Here is a 17,833-nt window from a genome sequence, read left to right on the forward strand (position 1 = left end):
TGTTGGGTGGTGAAGGTTGGTCGACCCGGCGCTTCAGCATCCTCTTTACGGGGAAGGGAAGCAGGGAGAGCTCAGAACATGGCGGCAGTGGCAGCCTATTTCCCAGCAGTGGTGGCATCCTGTTCCCCAATGGCGGTGGCTTGGGGGAGGGCAAGGAGAAAGAAAGAAAGGGGGGGGACAGGGAGACAGAAAGAAAGAAGGGAGAAGGGAGACAGACAGAAAGGGGGCATGGAGAGAGAAAGACAGACTGAAAGAAAGAAAGGGGGCATGGAGAAAGAAAGAAAGAAGGGGGCAGGGTAAAAGAAAGAAAAAGTTGGGGGAGAGAATGAGGTCTGGAGGAGATGAAGCATACAGGAGGCTGAAAGGGAAGAAATATTGGATGCACAGTCAGAAGAATAAAGTGTAACCAGAGACTGATGAAATTACCAAACAAAAGATAGGAAAATGATTTTATTTTCAATTTAGTGATCAAATTAGTTTCAGCGCTGTAGCATTTAAAACAATAAGAAGCAGTGGACAAGACCAGCAACACCGAAGCCTCTGTGAAATAAGTCCAGCTTGTTTTGTAATTTTTTATTCATAACACTCTTAACCAATGATACTGTAATACAGTAATGTTCAGTATAGTAATTTAAAGTAATCAATGATTACCAATCATGATTTGGAACCTGGAACATGAGGTAGATTATTGTTAGGAAGGCAAGTCACTTTCCAGATTAGCCTCTGGTGGTTCAGGTGGAGATAGAATGTGAAAGCATGTGTTACCAGGCAGGTGTCTTCATTCTGCTCTTTTTTAGGCTCTTTGACAAAGTACCACTTGTAGAGGGCTTGGGATCACCTTCTTTGTTGGCATCAGGTGGTTTAGGTGTCTTCATTCTGCTCCTTTTTAATCTCTTTGCCAAGGCACCACTTGTAGAGGGCTTGGGATCACCTTCTGTATTGGTATCAAGTGGTTCTGGTGTCTCTATTCTGCTCGTTAGGCTCTTTGCCAAGGTACCACTTGTAGAGGGCTTGGGATCACCTTCTGTGTTGGCATCAGGTGATTCTGATGGTTCTGGTGTCTGTATTCTGGTAATGTCTTTTGCGAACCAATGTTCCAAAGTGGTTTAATAATGACGACCTTTTTAAACTTTTCTAAAATGTTCAATGATATTATCATTGAATAAGTTAACACACCTGTTAACAAGGGCTTTATCGGGGTGCTACTTCTCTACGACTTCCTGTGTTTTTGACCACATGCTGAGCAGATCTTTGATTTCAGCTATGGGTATGATACTTGCGTCTCCCTCTTCCTCCCCTAAAGAAATTTCTTGGGCTACTTCTTTCTGCTGCTGCTGGTTGAGGTGCTGAAGCTTTTCCGTTGTCAGCTCTGTCTTGTGATCATCCACTAACTTTTTGACATCCTCTTCGCTGACTTCCAAACCCATGGACTTGCCCAGAGATACAATGTCAGGAACAACAGGTGGTTCTTCAAAGCCTTCAATGTTCCTTTCAGCAATACATTCTGGCCAGAGGTTTTTCCAGACAGAGACCAATGTTCTCAAAGACACTTCCCTCCATGCTTTCTCAATGATTCTTAGGTAATGGAGGATATTGTAGTGATCCTTCCAGAACTCTTGCAGAGTCAGTTCCGTTTCATTTGTAACTTCAAAACATCTCTGGAACATAGCCTTGGTGTACAATTTTTTGAAGTTTGAGATCACCTACTGATCCATTGGCTGTATAAGAGGAGTGGTATTGGGGGCAAAAATTTGATCTTGATGAAGCTATATTTGCCCACCAAATTATCCTCCAGCCCTGGTGGATGTGCATGAGCATTGTCAAGGACAAGGAGAGCCTTGATTGGGAGGTTTTTCTCCTGCAGATAAGCCTTTACATGAGAAGCAAACTCCTCGTGTATCCACTCAGTGAACTGCCTGGTAACCCATGCTTTCACATTCGATCTCCACATAAAATTAAGTTTGCTCTTAATGATGTTATTCTTCTTAAAGACCCATGGGTTTTCTGAATGGTATACAGGGAGAGGTTTGATCTTGCAGTCCCCATTAGCATTACAACACACCAAAAGAGTAAGGCAGTCTTTCATTGGCTTATGGCCGGGTACAGACTTTTCTTCCTTTGAAATGTATGTTTGTCTGGGCATCTTTTTTCCAAAAGAGGCTAGTTTCGTCACAATTTAACACTTGGTTCGAAACATAGTCTTCACTGATCAAACTCCTTAAACTCCTTTACAAACTCTTCAGCTGCTTCAACATTAGAACTGGCTGTCTTCCCATGCATAACAACGCTATGGATCCCAGTCCTTTTTTTTAAATTCTCGAACCAACCTCTACTGGCTTTAAACTCCTCCTTTTCATCAGTAGTATCAGGCAGGCCTTTCACTAGATCTTCATGAAGAACTTTGGCTTTCTCACAAATGATTGACTCTGAAATCACATCACCAGAAAGCCGTCTTTCATTAATCCAATTAGAGAGCAGTTTTTCCATCTCTTCCATGCTTTTTGATCTCCTAGAGGTCAGTGTAGTAACCCCTTTGGTCACATTAGCTGCTTTGATAGCTTCTTTATTTTTCAAAATTGTACACACAGTCGATTTAGGCATCCCAAACATAGCAGCAAGATCAACCACACATGTACCGCTTTCATGCGTAGCAATGTTTCTTAACTTCAATTGTAGCTCTTACAGCTTTCCTCTTGCTTTTATTTTCCGCTGGACACATGGCTAATATAGGTGGCTTGGGGGCTGTGCAGGAACAAGATCGGACCCAAGTGACAGAAACAGCAAGATCAGGTCCCCCTGGCAGAGGCAGCAAGATTGGCTCAGTGGCAGAAACAGCAAGATCGGGTCCCCCTGGCAGAGGCAGCAAGATTGGCTCAGTGGCAGAAACAGCAAGACTGGGTCCCCTTGGCAGAGGCAGCAAGATCGGGTCCCTCTGGCTGAGGCTGCAAGATCAGATCCCCCGTGGCTGAAATAGCAAGATCAAGTCCCCCGTGGCTGAAATAGCAAGATCAAGTCCCCCGTGGCTGAGGCTGCAAGATCGGGTCCCCCTGGCTGAGGCTGCAAGATCGGGTCCCCCTGGAAGAAGCAGCAAGATCAGAGCATAGAGAAACTGCAACCATTGCGCAGCCTAAAGCTTTCCTCCCAGATGGAAACAGGAAGCTGCGTTAAGAGGGGAAGCTTTGGGCTGAGCAACGTGGGTTCGGATTCAAAAGCAGCTTTCGGATTCAGAGAAAAAATTTACTTAAAAAAAAAAAAAAATGTTTGGATTCCAAAACGTTTGGATTCTGAAATACCACTGTACTTAGCTGTTTTTGTCAGTAATTTTATTGCCCACTGAATCTTCAACGAGGGTATCAAACTTGGGACCTGGCGGATTGTAAGGCCGCCTTTGCTTCAACATTACCCCCCCCCCAAAACCTTATACCTTCCTATGCCAACGCAGTCCCTCTTCCTCCTTCCTGTCCCAACACGCCCCACGTAGTCCCCCCCCTCTGTTCTGCATCCCAAATTCATGCCTCCCGGGTTTACCTCCTTTGGCCAGCTCCCTCCTCCCAACCGTAGTTCTGTTGGCAAAGCCGCAAGTGGTGGCTTCTACATGCTGTTCACTGGTCTTTGCAAAGCCATCATCGGCGACTCCTGCATGCGGCCCACTGACCCAGAAGCCTTCCCTCTGACACAATCAGACCCGCTGGATTGTTCTTTTTTTTGCACTTTAATTCCTAAGGTATTTTTAAAGGCCTTAAAAAAAGTGAGGTTTCAATTCATTTAGTATGAGACAATGAATGCCACTCCAAAGCCGGGGTACATGATGTATAATCTTGGCCTCTATAATTTACCACTAATGCTCGTCACAGTACTTTCACCGAGCTGAATAGGGCTTCCCTCTGGAGTTCATTAGATGTAACATGTATAGGCAACTTATCAAGGGGTGCCTGAAATTCCTTTAATCTCAAGCCCAACTCCCTGATGGGGAATATTTCTGTATCTTTCTGCCATGTTTCTTGGCCTCTGACTGCATTGCTTGGTATTTGATGATCTTTTTCTTCACTTGAAGCACAAAATAATCACTTGGCACGGACACGTCTTATCTAATATAATAAAATGGTAGGACGCGCATGCGCACTAAAAAAATCGTGTTCCCTGATCCCGTCGCGGAAACACGATTGCGCATGCGCGGCCCCGGCGGCAGCTTTCAAATAAAAAAAAAATTTCCATAGCTGCGGCGGCCTTCCTCACCCCCGGCTCCTCTCTAGAACTGGACGGTACCCGCGTCTGCCTACCCTTCCCCCCAACACAGCGAATTCCCCCCTCCCAATGAATCAATAAATCGAGCTGGGCCGCCCTCCGCAACAGACCAGAGGAGTTCTTTGCCACTCACCCCCCTTCCCTTGCCGCTGACCCGAATACCTACCCGGCGATTCAAGAAGCCTGTGCAGCAGTCTTCACACGCTGCTTCAGGCCCTTCTACTGCCCTGATTTGCTCGGCAGAGCAAATAAGCGCAGTAGAAGGACCAGAAGCAGCGTGTGAAGACTGCCGCACAGGCTGCTTGAATCGCCGACTTAAAAGGGAAGGGGGGGTGCAAGGACTCTATCCGAGTCTGCGGTGGCGGCGGCTTTCAAATTAAAAAAAACAGGTACACAACTGCGGCGGCCTTCCTCACACCTGGCTCCTCTCTCGAAACTAGGCAGCACTATAAACACGCTGCTTCGCGCCCTTCTCTGCCGATTTCCTCTGCCGGGTCTCTGATGACATCATCGGAGACAGACGCAGCAGAGGAAATCGCCAGTTGAAGGCCGCTAAGCAACGTGTTTAAAGTGCTGCCTACGCGGCTGGAGTCCCGAGGTTTGTCGGTGGTGGGAGGGTCAGGAGCAGGCCGGATCGACAACGCCAGTAAAAGAAGGGGGAGGGACCGAACTGAGCATGGAAGAGAAGGTAGGGAAAGGGGGAGTGGCGGAAAATCCTGCTACTGCTTCTACACCTAGGAAAGGGGGGGGATAGAAGGGAAATGCTATTGCTGCTGCATAGGGAAGTGGGATGGAAATGCTGCTGCACAGGGAAATGGGGAAAATGACAGGGGCAGGGAGAGGGACAGAAAGACAGACAGAGAAAGGGGGTCAGAGAGAGAATCAGCGGGAGAGGGAAAGGGGGCTGCTTTGGGGGGAGGGGTGTGCTTGGGGCAAACAGCCATGGAGAGACAGGGACAGGGATATGGGGCTACTTTGGGGGGAGGGGTGTGCTGGGGGAAGACAGAAGGGGCAATGGAGAGATAGGGAAAGGGGACAGACAGCTTTGCTCTGGGGGGAAGACAGAAGAGGGCCATGGAGAGACATTTGGGGGGGAGGTGGGTGCTGGGGGCAGACAGCTTTGCTCGGGGGGGAAGGGGGTGACAGAAAGATACAGACAGCGGCCAAGGAGAGATAAAGAAACACAGACAGACACATCTATTCTAGCACCCATTAATGTAACGGGCTTGACATAAATGCTGCATAGGGGGCAGAAAGAGAGACAAATAGAAAGAAAGACAAATAATAGGAGGGAGGGAGACAGAAAGAAAAGAAGAAAGACACAAGGGCAGGGAGTGAGACAGAAAGAAAGAAAGACAGACATACATATATTCTAGCACCCGTTAATGTAACGGGCTTAAAGACTAGTTATCAATAACATAATTGTGTTTTCTCCTTTACCACAATTTATGGCTTTCCTGCATCAAGTTGATTGTGGCTCCAGAGCCAGCAGGAGAAGCTGAGCCAGCAGCTGACGCTCTTCCCTCTGCCAGCCTCTGTTTCTCACATTCCTCCAGAATAGTCTGGACAAGGGTCTAGCACTCGGTTCCCTGAAGGTACAAGTGGCAGCATTGGTCTGCTTTAGAGGTCGAGCTGCCCATCCAAACATCATCCAGTTCTTAAAGGGAGTGAGCCAGCTTTGGCTCTATCAGGTTTGACTGGAGTGGAGTCTTAGTTTGATGCTTTGCACTTTGCAGAAGCCTCCATTCAAACCTTTGAGGAAGGCTACGCTCAAGGATCTGACACTGAAGATGATCTTCTTGGTGCTCATCGGATTTCAGAGTTTCAGGCCTTATCTTGCCAGAACTCATTCCTATGGCTTACTGAGGCAGGAGTATCCCTGCAGCAGGCTCTATCCTTTCTTCTCAAAGTGGTATCAGTGTTCCATATAAATCAGGTAGTGGAGCTTTCCTCCTTTAAGCAGGAGAATTCAGATGACTAGTTTGAGAGCCTGATTCTCTTGGATGTGCGTCATATGCTCCTTAGATACTTGGAGGTTACCAATGACTTCTGGAGGTCTGATCAGTTGTTCGTCCTTTTGGCAGGTCAAAGGCTAACAAGATGGATGAAAGTGGTTGTGGTCTTGGCCTATTTGCTGTCACGAAAACAGCCTCTGGGTCCAGAAGTCCTCCCTCGTCTGGGTTCTGTTGTTGGAGCTGTGGTTCAGCCTTCCTGTTCATTCCTCCTTCTTCTGAGGGTATGGCCCATCGGGTCTGTCTGTCTTTGCATTAAAAGAAAGAAAACTCAGTACTAGGGTGTAGGTTGGAGTGGTTGCTAGAGTGGTTTCCCTCTGCTTGTTTATGTTAATACTGAAGAGCTGTGGAGTTGGGTACAGTAAATCATACAGTTCTTCTAGTGTGGTCGATGGACATAACTATCCCACTGGTCTGGAATAGTGTGAAGGACTAACTGAAAAAAAAATTAACAGGTAAGATCTAATTTCTCCATAATCTCTTGAGCAGGTTCATTCCTTTTTTGGTTTGAGAAATATATAGTCTTGGCATATATGAATTCTTAGAAGACATCAAGGGCTACAAAAAAATTTAAAAAAAGGCTCCCCCCTATTAATAATTATTTATTCAAATTCTATACCATTCTCCCAGGGGAGTTCAGAATGGTTTACATTAATTTATTCAGGTACTCATGCACTTTTCCCTGTTTGTCCTGGTGGGCTCACAATCTATTTAATGTACCTGGGGCAATGGGGGGAGGATTAAAAGACTTACCCAAGGTCTTAAGAGCAGGGTGGGTTTGAACCCATAACCTCAGGCTGCTAGGCTGTAACTTTAACCACTGTGCCATATTCTTAATTATGTGTACAGCTGGAATAATCTAGGATTGGCGCGGGGAGAGTTTTAGCACTCACACCATAAATTTCACATCTCTGGGAGAGGTTTGAGCGTTTGAGGCACAAAATAGGGGCCATGAGATGGAGAGAGTAAAAAAATCAAGAGCATGGATAATAATCTACATCCCAGTTCTCTTCAATACCCTGCACCGTCTCCCATTCAGAAAGCAGCATGGGCCTAGACAGGAACGAGCCGCCGCTGCTGCTCGGCTCCCACGGTCACCTGCCTGTTGCCGCCTTCAACCTCATTCTCGGCGTCCTGCACACTCTGCTTTCGCCAGGGGGGGCGCACCGGGGCAAAGTCAGTGGGGTCCGATCGCGGGGCTGGGGGAGCGCAAAGCATGTGGGCAGAAAACAAAGAGCGAAGGGAAGGAGGCTGGGGGGTTCTGCAGAGACGTGGGGGGCTGCGATGTGATCCTGGGAGCTTTCATAAGGGAACTGGGGGCTCACATACCTTTATTGCTGTACTCTGCTGTGAACCGCTACAAACCACGGGAAAAAGGGAAACTTGTGCACAGTGACTTTATTAAAGTGAATACATGTAGTGATGTAACAGGGGTGCATATGCATGGTAAAGTGTCAGGCATAGTCAAAATTGCAACCAGAGAGCTTGAATAGTGGACCAAACCTGGTCGTGATAAAACTAAAAACAAAGGATGGTTCGTGGTGAACGACACAGAGATGAAATTTGTTGTGGATTAAATTTGCTTTTGCTTCAATGGAATAAAGTGGGAGATCTGTGTGGATCTTATTGCTAATGCCCCTTGGGATGGAGTGGAGGTGATTCTTCCTCAGGGACCATAAATGTCCAGGTCCCTGATGGGGGTAATAGGGTTTTCACATATTTGGGGTGTATGGAGTTTGGGAGGGTGGGGGGACAGCTGGCAGGGAAGGGGGGACAAGGTGCAGAGCCTGGCAAGGAGTGTGGGGTTGGGTGCAGAGCCTGGCAGGGAGGGGGGAACAGGGTACAGAGCCTGACAAAGAGTGTGGGGTTGGTGCAGAGCCTGGCAGGGAGTGAAGGGGGCTGGGTGCAGAGCCTGGTATATATATTAGTACACAATTTGGTTCAGAATGTTTTTTTTCTTGTTTTCCTACTTTAAATCTAGGGTGCGTCTTATGGTCAGATGCGTCTTATAAATAAAAGAAAGAAAAAGAAAAAAACAGCAATTCGTGAAGAGAAACACACAAACCGCGGTGCAGAGAAGGCACAAAGTAACAAAGTTAAACGCAGAGAGTCAAAGACGGACTTCTCGGCTCTGCGGAAAACTGAGAACTGAGGAGACGCACCCTACGCTGAGCAGGAAGGCACTCACGCATGCGCGGTCGACTCGAAACTTCTAGTTTCTTCAAGCAAGTCTGCTTGCGAGCTTCTGCATCCGGGCTCCACTGATGACATCACCCATATGTGAGAATAGGCTGCCTGCTTGTCCTGGGATAATAGTATGCACTCTTCAAAAAGAGGGTGCATTCTTTTCACACACACATGCCCTTTTGCACATACAAATATGCACTCAGACAGTTTGTGCTAACATTCGTTCCAGAACAAAAAATAAAATATGAACATTTTCCATCTGCCCATCTCTACTAGCTTCTCAACTGACTACTGCATGGATTACTTGCTGGTAGTAAATGTCTTAATTTGTCTGGTTAGTTTGCTCTTCCAGACATGCTTACTTCCATGGTAGACACCAAAAATTAAAAGGCTCCCAAAATTGTCCTGGTGACCCCATAGTCAGATTTTCAAGTTATTCACAAGCAAGATCCCCACATTCTGAATCAAATTGTGTACTAATATATATACCAGGCTCTGCACCCAGCCCCCTTCACTCCCTGCCAGGCTCTGCACCAACCCCACACTCTTTGTCAGGCTCTGTACCCTGTTGCATTTACTCTGTGCATTTTTTTTTAAGCAAAAAAGCTGTTGGTTCTCAAATACCAGGCCATTTGTTCAGGAGTGGGGTGATCACTGAGGGACCCACCCCAAAGTAGCTAGGCCCCATGTAACCAGTCACAGAATCCACGAAACGGCAGAATGGAATGAGCTCTTTTATTAATACTTGAGGAACATTTTATTTATTTATTCAATTTTCTATACCGTTCTCCCAGGGGAGCTAAGAACGGTTTACATTAATTTATTCAGGTACTCAAGCATTTTTCCCTGTCTGTCCCGGCAGACTTACAATCTACCTAATGTACCTGGGGCAATGGGGGGATTAAGTGACTTGCCCAGGGTCACATGAAGCAGCATAGGTTTGAACCCACAACCCCAGGGTGCTGAGGTTGTAGCTTTAACCACTGCGCCATTTTTATCTATGGAATAGGTTCTGGTACTCAATACATACCCCTGAATACCCCATCAAAAAATGCCCTGCATGTACTGAAGACCCAGTATATTGGTAGTAGATAGCAATAAAACCTGACTGGCTGTGTGGGCAGAAGAACAGACTTGAGAACACCAAATTCAGCATTCTGCTTGAGTGTATGTGGCATGTGCTTACCTTGGCTGTGAGAAACACGCTGACGTGTTCATTAAAAGAGAGCACAGGGTGATCAGCAATCCTTTTCAGGAACTTATCTAAAGCTTTTCTTCTGGTTTCAACAAACTCTTCAGAGAAACGGTCAACAACACCTTTAACCACAAATTTTTCAGGCAAAGGCTACAAACAAAAAAAGGAGGGTTTTCTTAAGTATAAAATAACCTTGAAAGAAATATATTAACCCTGGATTGTTTAACAGGCGCATTTGTTGGTGGCCACTGATCATGTGGCAATCACAAAGGCGCCGGCTAGAGAATCATGCCTCTGGCAAAGGTAGGCACCAGAAATGTAGGCAAGGGTTTTCCAGGTCTACATTTCCATCACTTACTTTTGATGTGAATCGCGCATCCGTAGGCAATTCAAATGTTAACTACGCCTACAGTGGCATTGTGCATCACAAAGCGCCTATGGAGGTGTGATTCCGGCGCTTTGAAAATTAGTGAAAAATGTTGTTTAAACAGCATTTTTAATTGAGCTTGAGCGCCTACAGGTGCCATTTAGAGAATCCAGGCCTATGTACCTAAAAAAGGACATTTATAGGAAGTCAACATACTATGTTTCCCTGAAAATAAGACCTTCCCCGAAAATAAGACCTAGCATGATTTTTGGGATAGGTCTTAATATAAGCCCTACCCCAAAAATAAGCCCTAGTCGGGATTTGCTGGCAGCGCTTCCCCCTGCCACTGCACAGCCATCCTTCCCTCCTATCTGAATTGCCGACCGTGAACGAGCCCTACATACCATTACCTCCCTCCAAATCAGCATCGAGCCGGCAGGACTCTAAACAGGCTGCTTCGGCCTTGTCCACCAGTGAATTCTCTCTGCCGCGTTACTGATAACATCTTCAGTGACGCAGCAGAGGGAATTCACCGGTGGATGTAATCACCACCCTTTCCCATCCACTGTCCACCCACTCGCTTCCATATGGCATCTTCCCACTTAAAAAAAAATGAAGATACAGCAAGCCACACTGGCAAGTAGTGAAAAGCATTTTTAGCAATTTCTCCTTGGAGATGTGGTTGGAGGAGTAACTAATCTAAAAGTAGCTTGCAGTGGACATGACAAACAATAGATAATCATGAACAGTCACTGTGGCTTACTACCTACGGGAATGAGATGGGTTGGTTGCGAGTCTTCAAGTTTATTTCTCAGCCAGTCAAAGTCTTGGTACCTTCTGCGCACGCAGTACTCTGGCAAGTCAAACTCTGCTCTGGTGGTCTACGCAAAAGAGGAAAAAAGAGAAAGTTTAAAATGTAAGTTCTTATGGTATCCAGCACCAGCTCTTCTCATTGATTCAAGCATATGAAAAGTGAAATGAAAAATCTTCATATCTTTATTCACTTTTTATTACAAACCTTAATGCTCAAGGCCCAGTCCAGCCCAACAGAGGCAAGAGGGAGGATCTCCGACGCACCGTCCAGCCCAGAAGACGGAGGATCTTCGGGCACCAGCACCAGCATGTCCTATGCGTTGGTGCTGGTGCCAGTACCCAATCGGGGTAAGGGATTTCGTTTCGGTGCTTGGGGGGGATGTAGAATCTGGGGGGTGGGGGGGCAACGTGAGAGGGGGGGAAGGATGCCGGATTGTGGGAGGCGGGGTATGGAGCATCAGTGGCTTAAAGGGGGGGGAATGGAGCAGCGCTGGTAACCTTAGGGGGGGGAAGTGGAACGGGTCAAAGCGAGTTTCCCTTACTTCCTATGTGGAAACTCGTTTTGATATACGAGCAATTTGGTTTACGAGCATACTTCTAGAACGAATTATGCTCGTAAACCAAGGTTCCACTTATGAGAATGTTATATTGCCCTTATAAAATCGCTTCATGGTGTGACTACACCTTGAACACTGTGCAATTCTGATCATCGCCATCTCAAAAAAGATATAAGGCTCATTTTACAAAGGTGCATCAGTGTTTTTAATGCATGTACCGGATTAGTGCACGCTAGCCAAAAATCTACCGCCTGCTCAAAAGGAGGCAGTAGCTGCTAGCACGTGCTATTCCGTGTGTTAAGGCCCTAGTGCGGCTTTGTAAAAGGAACCCATAGTGCAATTAGAAAAGTGACAGAGAAGGGGAACAGAAATGAAAAAAGGGATGGGACTTCCCTAAAAGGAAAGGCTAAAGTGGCTAGGGCTCTTCAACTGGGAGAAGAGACAGCTCAGGAAAGATGTGTAGAGATCTATAAAATACTGAATGGAGTGAAACGGGTAGATGTGAATCACTTTATTCTTTCCAATAATACTAGGAGTAAGGGACATGTAATAAAGCTACTAAGTAGTAGGTTTAAAACAAACCAGAGAAAATATTTCTTCACTCAATGTGTAATTAAACTCTGGAATTTATTGCTGGAGGATGTAGTGAAAAAAGTTAATCATAGCAGGGTTTAAAAATTGTTTGGATAGTTTCATAACATAAAAATACATAAGCCATTATTAAGATGGACTTAGGGAAATCCACTGCTTATTACTAGAATAAGCAGCATAAATTCTGTTTTACTTTTTGGAATCTTGCCAGATACTTGTGACCTGGGCTGGCCACGGTTGGAAACAGGATACTGGCCTTGACAGAACCTTTCGGTCTGTCCCAGTATGATAACTCTTATGCTCATGCATTACTCATCTGTGTTACTATCTTATCCCATATAGCAGTGGTTCTTCAACCTTTCCTGGGGGGACCCCTAGTCAGCTGGGGTTTTCAAGATATCCCTAATGAATATGCATGAGGCAGATTTGCATGCCTGTCACCTCTATTATATGCAAATTTTCCTCATGAACATTTGTTAGGGATATCTTGAAAACTCAACTGGCTGGAAGTCCTCAGGACAGGTTTAAGAACCATTACCATTTAGAATTATTTTCATCTTTTAAAGACTTGGTTGAACTCCAAACATTACATAAATCCAAAATCCACCTTCTTAACACCAAGTACTACCAAAGACAAGTGTATCTGAGTTGCTGCAGGACAGTTGTGGGGCTGGGAGTAAAATTATTGGTATTTTACAACAGTTGAAAATAAGGTCTCCCTTAACTATTTTAAGAAGCATGAAACAAAGCATTTGTCTGACTAAAGAGAAACAAAGGCAAGAAACCAGAAAAACACAAGTTTTATTTTTTCCCTTCTTCCTCTTTTTTGTGCCTTGGGGACAAATAGGTTAGTGACCCAGCTGCCTACATGCTCCACACTCAGCTTCAGTTTGCTAAGTAGAAGGGCTACAGAAAACTGATCTCAGCAGCTTTACAGCACTGCAGTATTTGACCAGTGCAGATTTTCAGCACAAAAATCTATTCAGGATGGGGGGGAAGGGGGAGATGCAATACCAGAGTCAGCTAACTGGTGTTATCACCAGCAATTCAAACAATATCCAGCTACATGACCCCTCTTCTGAGGGTCACAGTCAGGAAATTCTACAGCATGTACAAGTCATTGAGAATTAAAGCAAAACATGAGATAAACACAAAGGAACAGTAGTGTAAGACGTGAAGGGACAACCAGTGACCAGGAACGAAACTAACAGGGCACTGAGGGCCTTATTTTTTTGTGTTAGCAAAAATGACTGTTTTGATTATACAGTATATGGCAATGAGTACTATGTATAATCTGCAGTACAGAAGAATGGATATAAATATCGGCAGCTCTTTCTATTTTGTTTTGAGTCTCTGGCTCAGACTGCTACACACACTATCAGATATTTCTCTGATTTTCAATGCCAGCTAGACAGTCTAAAACACAGTTCTTCAACCGCCGGTCCGCGGACCGGTGCCAGTCCGCAGAAAATTCCTGCCGGTCTGCGTAGGGCCGGCGAGATGGATGCCGTTAAATTTCCTGCCCCGGAAATCTTCTGTTCCTCCCAGCCTCGGGCGATCAGGACAGGCTGCCGACGTCGGGCATTCCCTCTGTGAGTCTCGCCTATGCGGAAACAGGAAGTTGAAACAAAATAGGCAGGACTCATAGAGGGAATGCCCGACGTCGGCAGCCTGTCTTGATCGCTGCCTCTGGGTTATTCCATGTCAAGTGATCAAGGGCTCCCTGCATGACCATCACGGATTTTGATAAAACTTTATGCACAAAGTCCCACATGTATCAAACGAACTTTGGTAAAGTTTTAGTTTCGCCTGTGGAATATTCGTGGAGATATAGCCATTTGTTTGACCCCATACTGCAATGACATACAGTACGACAGTGACATTCTGACAACTTTGAGACACAATATCTCACGAGCTATGTTTCCAAAAAAACTGAAACTTAGCTACCCTGCACAACTTTTGGAGCTCTATTCAGTGCTACCAATAATAATTTTTGTCGAGCACTGAGTGAATGGCTGAATTACAGTAAACGTGGCCGAAAAAATTAGTGCTCCAAAAAAAGTCAAAGTTTGACATTACTTAGCTCCCACAATAATTGAGTAATAAATGCGAAATTTGGCGCATAATGTCTCAGTACAACGTTGTTTTCAAAAGTACAATTTCAACCTCCAAGCTCTTTCCATTAGTTTACAAATTAAGTGTAAAGTTGCTAATTTGTGTAAAAAGGCCAAAAATAGGGTATTTTCAGCCTGCTTTTACAGAAAAATACCTTTCAGAAACTCTTTCAAATTAGTCTCATTAGAAAGAGCATATTTCAAACCCCCTAGAAAAGTGGGCTTCATTTTTCAACGCAGGTTAACAATGCCCGAAAAAGGGGGACAAAGTTGGGAGATGTCACCATGGCAACAGCCTACGTTTCAACTTACAATTATGTCACTTTTCACACTGTTTTTCCCTGTTTATTTTTACTCAAGCTTTGGGTACAATTATAGTGTTCTTAATTAATGATTATTCCTAACTAGAAATTGAGGTGATAATTTTGTTGCATGCAGATCACAAATTACAACTTGTTTTCTTTTTCAGATCCACATTATTATTAATTCAGTTTAAAATGGATGCCAACGAATCGACTAATAATAATCCTTTTCTGCCAGACTGTGCCATTGGGCAAAAATTGTTGTCAAAGTGTCATGACGGCACATTTTATTCTAAAAAATGTGGGCTCATTTTTTTTACATAATTTGTCAACCGATGAAAAATTGCTTATCACTCGGCGCTCTGAAGTTGAACTGATGGATAAAGACCAAATCTGCCTCCACCACAAAGCAAAGTATCTCGACAAATACGAATTAAAGCAAACATCGTGTTGTAATCCATTTGAAAAGAAAAATCACATTGTTCAAAGTGGATTGTTAAAAGTCGATCTTGCCATGTCTAATGATTTTAGAAAAGTGGCAAAAATAAATATCAAGCCAGGTCAGAAACTTTGCAGTAGGTGCAAAGCCCAATATGTTTCAATGAGTGAAGCTACTGCAGCATCTTCATCTTCAGACGATTTTGATATCAGCATCTCCGATGCAGTTGATCAAAGCTTGACTGCTTTAGGAACCTCTCCATTGAAAATTCGAAGGTTAGCTAGTAGAGATAAAGCCGGCTATGTGATACGAAAAATTGAACGTGTGCAGAATGTGATAGCCAAGAAGATTACATCTGCTGCTGGAATTTCAGCTGAAGAAGTTGGGCCGTCTCGTCAGTCTGTAGAATGCAAGTTATGTGAAGGTTACACTGACCTCATTGAAGAAATGAAAACGAAAATTGCAATATCCAACAGGTCAATGAAAGTTCAATTATTGACGATAGCCCCAAAAAGTTGGTCAATAAAGGAAACAGCAATGAAGTTTGGCGTTTCAGAGCGCATGGTCAGAACAGCCCAAAAAGTAAAGAAAGAGAAAGGCATTTGTTCTATACCTGATGCAAAAATTGGCAAGTCCCTTCCAAAAGAAATTGCAAATAGAGTTCAAGATTTTTACGAAGACGATGAATTCAGCAGAATATGTCCTGGCAAAAAAGATTGCATTTCAGTCCGCCTCAATGGTTTAAAAGTACAAAAGCAAAAGCGGCTGCTGTTGTGTAATTTAAAAGAGCTGTACGTGGCGTACTGTAACAAATACGGAACTGAAATTGGTTTTTCCAAATTATGTGAGCTCAGGCCAAAGTGGTGTGTAACCGTTGGTGCATCAGGTGCACACTCCGTGTGTGTCTGCACGATACATCAAAATGTAAAGCTCATGCTACAAGGCGCCAATGTCAAAGAGAACTACAAAGTTCTTATGGAAAAAACTGTGTACGACCTAAATGTCAAGGACTGTATGCTACAACGATGTCAAAACTGCCCTGGTGAAGAAGCACTAACAGCATACCTGGAAGAAATATTCAAGGATTTAGATCCAGAAGAATCAATAGAATTTAAGCAATGGGTTCACGCTGAAACATTAGAAACAAGCGTACTAACCATGGACAACTTTATTGAAAGACTTGCAAGCAAGATTTGGAAGTTGACAAGCCACCATTTCATTTCAAAACATCAAAGTGAATATTTGAAGATGTTGAAGACAGGCTTAAAAAAAACGGAAATGATCGTTTTGATGGATTTCGCTGAAAATTACTCATTTGTTGTACAGGATGCCGCCCAAGGCTTTCACTGGGAAAATTCACAAGCTACGGTACATCCTTTTGTTGCATATTACCTCAATGAAGTGGGCACATTGCAAGTTGTAAACTGTTGCATTATTTCTGATCATATGCAACATGATACGATATCTGTACACGTGTTTATTCAAAAGTTGATCGAATTTTTGGTAACTCAAACAAACATTACCAAAATATACTACTTCAGTGACGGCTCAGCTGCACAATATAAAAACTACAAGAACTTTGTGAATTTGTGCAATCACAGAAATGATTTCAACATTGAGGCTGAATGGAATTTTTTTGGAATTAGCCACTGAAAATCACCCTGCGATGGAGTTAGTGGAACAACTAAACGACTGGCTGCCCGGGCTAGCCTCCAAAGACCATCAAGAGTAGTAGTAATACTATGTCAATACAAAACTGTAACTTTAAAAATGACAGAACTATGTTGAAATAGAGGTTGTTGCCGTGGCAACGTCTCCCAACTTTGTCCCCCTTTTTCAGCCATTGTTAACCTGCGTTGAAAAATGAAGCCTACTTTTCTAGGGGGTTTGAAATATGCTCTAATGAGACTGATTTGAAAGAGTTTCTAAAAGGTATTTTTCTGTAAAAGCAGGCTGAAAATACCCTATTTTTGGCCTTTTTACACAAATTAGCAACTTTACACTTAATTTGTAAACTAATGGAAAGAGCTTGGAGGTTGAAATTGTACTTTTGAAAACAACGTTGTACTGAGACATTATGCGCCAAATTTCGCATTTATTACTCAATTATTGTGGGAGCTAAGTAATGTCAAACTTTGACTTTTTTTGGAGCACTAATTTTTTCGGCCAAGTTTACTGTAATTCAGGCATTCAATCATTGCTCGGAAAAAATTGTTATTGGTAGCAATGAACAGAGCTCGGGATGGGACTTGATATACCGTTTTTTTTCCTGTGAGGTTGCATTCAAAGTGGTTTACATATTTTAGACAAGAATTTATTTTGTACCTGGGCAATGAAGTGTCAAATGACTTGCTCAGAATCACAAAGAGTTGCAGTGGGAATTGCCGCAAAATGGTATAAATTGTTATATGGATTTTTAAATAAAAAAAAAAAAGGAAAATGGACTTAGGGATATTTGGAGTATTGAGATTGGACAGACAATTTCTGCGTCTCAATGGCCACGATTTTGGTCCTGGAGGTTAAGGTCTATAAGGTCAGCATCTATGAGTCAAACATGGATGTTTTTGTTACATCGAGTTTTATGGACCCCTATGCGTTTGCAAAAGATAGATAGTACTAGGTCTAATAGATGCTGGCATTGTAGATTAGAAGTTGGGACGTTAGATCATTTAATTTTTTTTTGGCCCTGTGTAAATGCTTTTTGGAAACTAATTTGGCCCCAAATTAATAAATTATTAGAAAATCATGTAGGACTCTCATATGACACTATATTATTTGGTACAGCAATGAGAACTCAGAGTCCGATTTCTGCAAACAATAACAAGTTATTGTTGATATTAACAGGGGTCGCCATGCAACAGATTGCTCAAAATTGGAAAGATTATACTAAATTAAATTATACATTTTGGTGGAACTCAGTTTGTCATATATATAAGATGGAAAAGGTGTTAGCGTTACAACAAGGGAATCTTCATAATTTTAAAAAAATTTGGGAACCATTGACTAATTAT

The 17,833-nt window shown here is 43.7% G+C and overlaps 1 protein-coding gene across 3 annotated transcripts in view; it reads right to left on the reverse strand.

Annotated features, from left to right (window-relative positions):
• The window catches only part of SNX30 (sorting nexin family member 30), a 90,106-nt gene that overhangs the window by 60,745 nt on the left and 11,528 nt on the right, over positions 1-17,833 (reverse strand). For all 3 annotated transcript variants that reach the window (XM_033925977.1, XM_033925985.1, XM_033925990.1), the window contains exons 3-4: positions 10,777-10,887; positions 9,631-9,789 (exon numbers count right to left, since the gene is read on the reverse strand). In XM_033925977.1, coding sequence (XP_033781868.1) covers positions 9,631-9,789; positions 10,777-10,887 — 270 coding nt within the window. The remainder of the gene's footprint in view (positions 1-9,630; positions 9,790-10,776; positions 10,888-17,833) is intronic.

The sequence above is a fragment of the Geotrypetes seraphini genome, chromosome 1, assembly GCF_902459505.1.
Source record: "Geotrypetes seraphini chromosome 1, aGeoSer1.1, whole genome shotgun sequence".
NCBI classification, from domain to species: domain Eukaryota; kingdom Metazoa; phylum Chordata; class Amphibia; order Gymnophiona; family Dermophiidae; genus Geotrypetes; species Geotrypetes seraphini.